A 10280-nucleotide genomic window follows, 5' to 3' on the forward strand; every position below is an offset into this window, starting at 1 on the left:
AACTGTCTAATGCTGTAAAAATGAAATTTAAATTACAGTCTGTTTCTAATTTTGTCTAAAATCAACTCCATTCATTCGCTACACTTTAGTGAATTTTGAGAAAAAAACTTGATTTTGAGTAATATTAGGGAACTTATGCTGAAATACTTAACTGAACTGAGAACTCTGCAGTTATTCCTGCAAACAAAAATTCCTCTGATGTTTTTTGGGGTTTTTTTTTGCAGCGGTTGTACAAATGTTAATACATAAACACACATCTGACTTTATCGTTTAAAACTCTTGAGGACAGAGTAAATAGAACAACTCTATATGGCAGATATTTTGCTGCATCTCAAAAATATGGTTATAAAAGCATAAACAAGAGCAGAACTGCACAGTGTGTTGGTTTGAGGCCAGTGTAAACACAGTCGAAGCAACAAAAGCTCTACAGTCAGGTCTGAGGGCTGGAAAGTGAGCGGCACTGTGACTCACAGCGAAACAATGAAAAAAAAAAAAAAACATTTTTTATTTGAGTTTTCTGCAGTATTTCAAAGGAAGGAAGGAGTAAAGTTGATGTTGGCCCTCTGGAGAGCCAAATAGCTTCCATTAAATTAAACACTGCAACTGAGATACATTCAAAACTTCGCTCTGCCTGTCTGAGAGTGTTCACTGAAAATTGAGTTAGACATTTCCAATACTGTGCATACTGTTTTTGTAGCTGAGCCAAAATGTGTTTAAAAAGCATTTATTATGTGAGAGAAGAGACCCTATCAGATGACAGCTGGTTATAGGCATGTTGTTAAAATTGGCCAACATATCCCACGGGAATGGTGTGAAGAAGTTTGATGAAGCGGTTTGGCTGATTTCAGTCAAAACAACTGCAGCTACATATAAAACCACGTACAGACAGAAGCTGCTGTGCAACTCCAAACTTGTTATATTTTATGTCTGAGATCCTTTTTTGATTGAGTCAATAGCCACTCCTCCTCTAATGTGTGAAATGTTTGTTTTAAAAGTGACTACTATAGAGTTAGGCTAGAAGTCATAACAGCTGGGACACATTTTACTCCCCCAAATGTGATAACAAATGTTTTTTTGGTGGGATGTCAGTCAGCATCATAAAATCACATTTTCCAGGTAACATTTAGTCATTTATGGCTTTGAGACATCTCTGATACACTGTTGACCACTGAGTATAAATTTTCACAACAACGTCTTAACTGTCTGCATCTAATTCACTAGGAGTTTAGGATCTTTCACTCCATCCTAATACCTCAATTACATACTTAAAAAATGTACATGAGCAAATTTTGCATGAATCTTTTCACTGCCTGCATGACAGTATTGTCTGCATGGATGAATTAAGTCTAGTAGACTCTTGAGTGTTGGGGTCTGTAGAGCTGACCTGCAACTGACCTAACTCTGTCCAACAGAAATCTCTGCAGAGTGCTTAGCAGTTTTCCCCATCAGGATAAAACACTTTCTTCCTAGTTTAAGATTCATTCATGTCTGTTTCAATGGTTAAAGCCAGACTGACCACCCTGTGACCAGTTGCAGACTGTTCCCACAGGTCTGAATTAAGATGAATACGTCATAGTAGCATTCAGTGGTGTTTTATCAGCCATTGGCTCCCCTTTTTCATTCCCTGCAGTTAAATTTTTTCCACTCCTCAGCAATCCTTTAATGTCTTCTTTCTATCTCCTCGGCTAACTCCCTGTGCTCTTTATTGAAAACATAAGCGAGTAATCTTTCATTAGGATAACAGAGCGCAAACTGGATGTGTGCATGCCCTGGAGAGGGTCATAAGTACCAAGCAGGCATTCTGAAAACATTCTTTTCTCGTAATAACGTCCCCGTAAATTAAAACCACTTGTTGTTTTGCTCCCAAAAATAAGTCAAGCTAGGAATGTGACTCCTCAGCCCAAAATAAAACTGTTGACAAATGTCTCTCTGCTGAATCACACACAAATGAAAGAGAAATACTAAAAGCAAAAAGTATTACAAAGCACTGAGACATGTTAGGATAAAAAAGTAATAGAAATATAAAAAAATGTAATTATGGTAAGCCTTGAGAAAAATTCCATTAGACCTTTCTCTTTCCCTCTCTTACTTCGGCACTTTGCTGACACAGCACAGAATGGACCTGGACCATGAATACTGAATACCCCACCTCCCTCTTTCTGAGTTTACAGTTGTGCATTGAAGAAACTTTCAGTACGGAAACAGGAAGCAGATCAGCAACTTCTCAGGTTTGAATTTGCAGAGGGAAAATAAAGGCCTTATGGAAAGCAGATGCCAAAATTAGTCATGAACTTCATTCCTCTAGCTGTTGAAGACATACTTAACACAAGCATGTGTGAAAGCAGATTTAGAAGATTTTATTCTTTTTGGAAGATGCACTTGATTTTGTGACTATGATATAGTGTTTTGGAGAACCATTTAATAATATGTTTACTGATATTCACCATCATTATTATAGTGTTTGTGAAAATATGAATGATACTTCAAACAGTAGAGACATTTTTTATATTCACTTTGAAAAACAAATCCTCTTCTTCTGTCCCTCTCACTTGTGGGGTTCTTCAAGGATCCATCTTTGGTCCTATAGCTCTTCCCCCTGCATCTGTTGCCTCTGAGGTCTATTTTTAGGAAACAGAATAGTTTCTTAGCTTTGTCAATATTACCCAAGTATATTTGGGTATTAGGTTAGACAGTGGTAATCCAGGACTTGCGACCTGTCCAGGGTGTCCCCCGCCTCTCGCACAGTGACTGCTGGGAATAGGCACCAGCTCCCCACGAAGCGGGTAAAGAAAATGGATGGATGGATGGATGGTAATACACTGAAACCTTTATTGAACTGTGTAAGTATTAAAGTTACACAGTTAAAGGTAATGTTGAAGTTTCTCAGTGACAATAAGAGAAGTTGTTTCTTCTCAAAAAAATCTAATTCAGTCAGTTATTCTGTCGACACGCTTGACCTTTTGATCAGTTGTTGTTCAACTTTCAAGAATCTGGATTTGATCTTTAAGCAGATTAGTGCAACATTTTTTCACTAAGACTTATTACCAAAGTGAAGCCTTATCTTCCCAATAAAAAAACTAAAAAAGTTAATTCACGTATTTTATCACCTCCTGACTTGATTACTGTAAAGCTCTTTACATGTTGTTCTTCTTTGCATTGTTTGAAAATAATTAAGAATCAGAGGTTCTAATCTTTTCAATGTACAAAAATAGCATTCCAGTCATCCAGGCATCCCTTCAATAGCTTAATGTTTGTTTTCCAGATTAATTTTAAGATTTTATTGCTTACTTTTCAGTTATGAATGAACCAGCTTATTTACCTTGTCTTCTCTAAACATCCACACTCATTTTTTTCCAGATTTTCTAAAATCCAGGTTTAAGCGACAAGGTAAGTAAGCTTCTGTAGTGGCTGCCCTAAAGTTATTGACTACTTTACCTGTCCTGTGTCGATATTCAAATCTCTGCTTCAGACTAACTTCATTTCTTTAGCTTATGACCAACACTGAGCTTGAGATTTTAATAAATCATGTTCATTAACTTGTGTTTTTATTCTCCTTTATAGTTCCTTTTGTCTTTTTGTTTTTATTATTTTTTTATTTTATTCTAGTTTTTGGTCATATTTTCTCTCCGTTTGGCTGAATTGTGATGTACTTTGGTCAACTTCAGATGTTTTAAATGCACTATATAAATAAACCTGACATTAACAATGACACAGAAATAAATGGAACTTACAGTAGTTACCACAATGCAGTATATAAAGTTACTTAGCATAAGTGGTTTCTATAAAAGTTTTGAGAGGTTGGTCATCAGATACCAAACACATTTTTAGGTTGTGTTTCTTTAAGTGTTTCACTGATTTTTCACAGCTGTGTAGTAACCAGAAGTCAAGCCATTGAGTACAAATTACAGATGCTCTAAATAAATAACGGCAAGTATAAATCTTGACTGAATGACATAAACAAGAAAAATGTTTGGTTAGGGAGCAAGAAAATCCAAACTGTCCTCTTGTAAAATCAACTGCATCAACACACACATGCAGTCATATCAAGGAGCATAAACTGACTGTGATGACACACAAAATGTGGACTCCTGTTGAAGTCACACATCTTGATATATGGCTGCTGAATGCTGGGATGACACACACACACGTACACTAAAACACCCTATAAACCACATGACCTCAAGTGGGGTAACTTGATCTCTGTGGTGGGACAGGAGTCCTCAATAAATCACACTAACTTTACAATTCTTCATAACTTTGCAATCAAAAAGTGGCTAAAAGCAGCAATAGTGAGATTTTTAATGTGAAGAAATCATTATTATTTTAAAGTTGCCATGTGCCCCAAAATTAAGCAAAGCTCTCTGTATTAATAAATTACACTTGGTACTACATGTGCATTCAGTAGTCTAAGAAATGAATGGCATTCACAGGCAGCTTTATTAGTCTGAGAATTGTCATTAAAGCAAAACTTTTAATCATTCAGTCAAATGGCAGAAGTTCCATGCATTTAAAGTCTGGTATGGACATGCATTAATGATCTGTATTTAAGCAAATGTAATTTCAACACTCAACAAAAACCAAATACAATATCATAAAACAATGCGTTTTTGAGTGTTAAACAAACATAAATCGATTATAGGCTACGATTCATTTACATTTAAAACAATATTATATATATAGGAATGTGGATCCACATGTAGATCAGTGTCCCCAGTGTATTATCTGCAGGCTTATATCTCTACTGAATCAGGTCAAGCGCCACTTTGTGTGAAACCACAAACATTTAACCACCTATAGTCATAACAATTAAAAAAAAAAAACTTATCTGGTTTTAGGCAAAGCTTGTTTTTTGTTTTAGATTTTAGGAACAAAAGTATGTTTATATGCTGATAACCTTAGAAAGTCAGGAACCGATCAGGAACACCCACGATTCTGTGGTTTCCATTTTTACTGTACAAAGTGCTCTTGTAAGAAAGATAAATACCAACAAAGGCAGCCGCCAAAACTAAGATTGTTTCTGGGATATGAGATATAGTTTTCTTTTAACTTTAAGGGTGATTGTTGGAGGGCTCCATCCAAAACAAAACACTGCATCCCTTATGTGCAATAAATTAGAATAAATCACTGTTAACTTTATTAAAGACAACAAGTAAAAAAAAATCTGTAACCGGAAATTAATAGGTCATTGACTTACCAAACCTTTTATATCCAAAGGACTGCACCTCCTCCTCATCAGTGAATTCGTCTGGAGGAATAAAACAGAAAGAAACTGCATCAGGAGTGAACTCAACATATTACAACAAAAGCAGAAATGAAGGCACTTGACCTGATTAATATGTTTAGAACCATACCAATTGCCAATTGTTCTAAAGTTTTAAGAACAATTGGCATTTAAAAACATTAAAGGAAACTAAGGAGCTGAGAATTATGACAGTTTGAGGAAGAAGTATGAACTTCAGCTTAAGTTAAATTTAGAAAGCTAAAGTGTATTGTCTTGTAACTACTCACTGTGACCTTTGCCCCTATGCCATGAAAGAGATCAAAGTTATTTAAGATGTAACAAGAAAAAAAATCACTCTGGAATTAAAAGAAAAACTCCTCTTAACTTGAGAAATTTAGCTTTCCCAGCATCCCCAGTAAACTCTTTCCTGTTTAGGTTTATGAGAAACATGACTGTCTCTTTAAAACCTAAGTCTACTTGGCTGTTCAGGGGTGATTTGGGAAAAAGAAGTTTAATATTTTACTCAAACTGCTGATTTGAAACATGTGAATCAAAATGAGAATTCCTTGTAAGTTTTAGAGCCTATGATTGACATACTTCAGAGAGTGTCATTTATCAGTATATGGTCTCAGATGGCCCACAGTCCATAATAAAACAATTTTGCAAGAAAACAAAAAATGTTCTTTTATTTATATTTTCTCACTTATTCTAAAAAGCAGGCTTTTACATTTAGCAGGTTTCTCACAAAACATCAAATAACAAATTAGTTTGAACACAAAGTTGTTTTACCCCAAAACACATTCCCAACAAGACAGCAAAGTTTTTCACCAGAGGCTGAAAAAAAAAAGCCTGAAAATAACAACCAGCAAGTGAATACAAACTAAATCACAAGTAAACCTTTTTTTAATAATACTACTTCTGTGTGTGGGGTAAACACAAAGCTTGGAAAAAAGTGATCTGGATGATTTGTACCACAAAAATGGCATAAAAATTTTGACAGAATTGTCTTCAAAGTGCTCTTAAAACAAACAATAATACGGAAATTATGTATTCGGTTTGACTGAAATAATTTGAGCTTTCCACATGAAATCCCTGCCTCTCACTGGGACAACACAAGCTGCAGGATTTACCCAGCAGGCCAAAAACATCCAGGATTTATTCTGTTATTGGAGTCAAGAGTTGCTCTTAATTATGTTCACAATCCTGAGTTTTCTGAGAACGACCAGCAGGTGGCAGTACGCCTGTGGTTGTTTTTTTTCTTCTTTTTTTTACTACTTGCTGAGATATTTTAAAGCTGGGAATCTTATTTTAGCAAATCCCCAAGCAGCAGGGATCCACATGAGCATTTTTAATTTGAACCCTTTGTTTCTGTTCATGAGCCACTGACCAACATGATTCACGCTTTACTCTGTTTTTCTTCAGTGCGTAAAAAAGCAGCAGGTTGTTAAATTTGGACTGGAGGGTTAAACCACAATAAAGCTTTTTATAATAAGTCTAACTCATTAGTTTGGACCCAGACAAACTTTAAAACTATAAAAAGGAAGGTTTAAAAATGAGGTGAAAAGCAGGACCTAAAGTTATTTTTTTATCGTCTGGACAAGTCATGTGTTTTCCCTGTCCCCCCTGTAAGTTAACTGTCTGATGCTCATCAGTGGACAGATGCAAAACAATCCCGAACTGAGCGCCTTAATTGGTAGCAGATGTTGAGCAGAGAGCCCACGCATTCCTCACGTCCCACATCGAGGGAAAGAGTGCAGGAAAGTGACAAAGAAAGAGCCAGGGGAATGTTGCCTGAGCGAGAAAAAACAAATCACCGGGCTGTCATCGGTGACACGTGGCGAAATAAGCCTCAAACATTTGTTTAGGACTAATTAAACCTACCTTTCATTGTGCTTTAAAAGACTCTGAAGCTGTTGTTTGAATCACATCCACAGCATCGCCTTGGCATTAAAGCCCCCTTTCAACACCTTAAATCTGCAGGTATCCCCCTGTCCTCTGTTTGTTGGGGAGCTTCACTTGCAATCCAAAAAATAAGTAAAAATAAAGAAAAAAATCAGAGGTCCATCTGAAGTTTTACAAAGTTTTTTTCCCCCCTCCTGATCCTTTAGCACAGGTAACCTTTGTGCTGCAGCAAAAACCAGAATGAAGTTTGTTGAAGAAGTTGAGATGCCAGCTTGAGCTTTTATTATTATTATTTCTTGTTTTTTTTATTTTCCTTTTTTCTTTCTTTGGAAAAGATGCTGAGATGAGAGTGAATCCTTGCCCAGCTCAGATCAGCAGTGGTACCCGCCGCAGCAACAAGGAGAAGCTGAAAAAAAAAACAAAAGAGCAGGAATCCAAACGTGGAAAGGAAGTGGTGCGCGTGCAGGGCTGCTGGAAGAAAACCACGTGTTTTCTCACATCTGTGTCTGAGCCCAGTTCTTCTCCAATTCGTCGTAATTTTAGGTGCAATTAAAGTCTTTTAAATAAATAAAGACTTAACCGTCTGGTAGTTCAGTACTATTTGCAACATTTAAGTTTGTTAGTTTAGAGGAGCTTTAAAAAATGAACAAAGTATCTGCTACAGATCATAAACATTTAGATTTTTTTTTCCAAATCTCTATTTTAAGTTTGAATCAAGAAAATATCATCATGAAAGCTCTGCAATAATTCCAACAATAATATATGTAAAAAGAAGGAGAAAGCTCACCTGCAAAAATATATAACTGTTCTGTCCACTTGGGGGCAGTACACCAAAGGTGATGTGACTGAAGTGTTTTCACATGCAGCAGACTTGCTATCGCCCGCTGCAGAAAGGGGNGCTGTGATAATGTTTTTTCCCTTGCTAGTGTGTTTGTGTGTGTTGTTAATTAGCAAAACAAATCATCATCTACAACTGATTGTCTTTTAGACTCAACTTGATTGAAGATGGCCGCCACAGGTTATCAGCCTGAGCCAACACAGAAATGGTTTTAACTCAGTCCATTTTACAGATACTGAGCTAAACAGTGATGTGGTAGTAGCTGACAGTCATTCACAACACATACTTAGAGCACCAACGGATCAGGTGAGATTCCAAAATAAGGTGTGACTACATTTACTGGTTTACCAAAAATGATTTCCATCTTTCTCAACATAAAATGATTTTAGTCTAAAACTCAAAAGTGGCTTAACTTTTCTAACATATCTTCTATTTTTTCCTTATTTTTGTTTCTTTGTTTTAGTCTGTAGAACAAGACTGTTTAAAAGAGAAAATTAAAGGCAGTGAGAGATCAAAGTAGAAGGTATGACTTATGCTAATTAATTAGTTAGGTTTCCTGCACCACTAGACACAATTAGCCCTTTGTCAGACAGACTTTTCAAACGTATTGTCAAAAACATTTAGATTACTTCAGAGAGCACAAGATCCTTATCAAACCTGAAAAATAATCCTCAGACTTCTCACCATGATCCCATTAGATTAGATTAGATTAGATCCAATTATTGGATTTATTTATTTTTAAAACTTTTACCAACCACAAATTCTCCCCCATTTTTGCCATCTTGAAGCACAGATTACCAACAGGAATAAAAACTAAAATTTTGAAATTTTGATTTTTATAACCCTTTTAATGTCTAACATTCAAAGTCTGGCACTATATTTTGTTATTGGGCACAAAGGAGGACCTAAACACAGGCTCCAGAAACAAGTAAGGTAAAACCAAATGGTAAAATAATATAAAGTATAGGGACTGCAAGAAAGAATGACTATATAAGACTTTGTTTTTTTTGGACTATGCCAAAGAAACAAAGCAAGAACACAAAACAAATAGGTATAAATCACAAAACCATGACTTGGCCATGACCAAGGTGTCATTTGACCTTTCAGGGACCCCGAAATAAACCAAAACACATTTTTCCTGTGGTGCTTCTGGCTACTCTTTTAATCTGATCAGACTGAGTTGCCATGGGGACAGTGTCCCACTCAGCCTTTCTCTGACATAAAGTACTTTTGTTCCCTCAGCCAAGGTGCAACACTGATCTCAGACCTGTAACTGTTATATACATCATACTTGTGTCAGGATCCCAAACTTTGATCATTAACTCAGAGTCCTACCCAAACCCACACTGTTAGGAGCTTAACTATGAAGTGTTGCAGAGCTTTGAAAAAGCTTATTGATTATCTAGAGGTTATTCAAATGTGTCATAATAACAAAATAAAAAGCAGATCATATTTTAAAAGTTTCAGCCTTTTATTCTTCTGCGACTGCATGCTTACATTCTTCCTCGACAAAGAAGCCATTTTACTGTCATCTGTTTCATGTTTAGGTTGTCCATGGGGGAACATGGGGGAGACGTTTCTCCCTGCAGCGTTATATGAACCAGGTGTGGAGGTGTTGGAGAGGCTGAAGCCCTGTCTGCTTTTGAGTATCCTCCAGTAAAGACTCTATTTTCTGGGTCATAGAACGCAAAGAGGGCACATTTTTTTAAAAGAAGAAGAGGCAACAGTAAAGCAATTGAGACTGAGAGAAATTTAAGATGTAAATGGGAAAATGCGGTCTGACTTTTGATTTTTGTAGCTTTTATACTTTTCAAAATGTTTAATTTATTTACAAATATTTTCACCACAGAAACACATTAAGATCTTTTGAAAAACATTGTTCTCTTTAAATCTGCTTCAACAAACTTACACTAGTTTTATCTTCTTAGTTTCTAGCTAGCATTTTGTTCCTTTTAGCTTTTATTTTGTGTTTTTCTCATTTTACCTTTTAGCTGGTGCTACTTTTAGCTATTATCCAGTGTCTGGCTTATTCCAAGCTTTTAGCTATTGTTCTGCTACTTTTAGCTTTAATAACTCAGTTTCAGCTTCTACAGCAAACATCAGCAAAGTCATTCAGCACTCAGCATTCACACTACATCTTTGCAGGAAGTTTTTATATTTAAAATTTTTCTCTAGATATAATTTTAAAAAATCTTTTTTATGGGTGCGTTTTTTCCAAAGGTTTCATTCGACCAGAGAAGCTCTTATACAACGCAGACCTGTGAGCGTGCCCAGTGTTGGATTAATGGGCATCAACCTTAAGCAAAGACAGTAATAGGA

The 10280-nt window shown here is 36.1% G+C and overlaps 1 protein-coding gene across 1 annotated transcript in view; it reads right to left on the reverse strand.

Annotated features, from left to right (window-relative positions):
* Positions 1 to 7539, reverse strand: part of LOC108232972 (signal transducing adaptor molecule (SH3 domain and ITAM motif) 1) — a 36763-nt gene extending 29224 nt beyond the window's left edge. The window contains exons 1-2 of the mRNA XM_017411138.3: positions 7103 to 7539; positions 5195 to 5245 (exon numbers count right to left, since the gene is read on the reverse strand). Coding sequence (XP_017266627.2) covers positions 5195 to 5245; positions 7103 to 7109 — 58 coding nt within the window. The 5' untranslated portion in view covers positions 7110 to 7539. The remainder of the gene's footprint in view (positions 1 to 5194; positions 5246 to 7102) is intronic.
* Positions 7540 to 10280: the final 2741 nt, after the last annotated feature.

This window comes from Kryptolebias marmoratus, linkage group LG20 (genome assembly GCF_001649575.2).
Source record: "Kryptolebias marmoratus isolate JLee-2015 linkage group LG20, ASM164957v2, whole genome shotgun sequence".
Taxonomy (NCBI): Eukaryota; Metazoa; Chordata; class Actinopteri; order Cyprinodontiformes; family Rivulidae; genus Kryptolebias; species Kryptolebias marmoratus.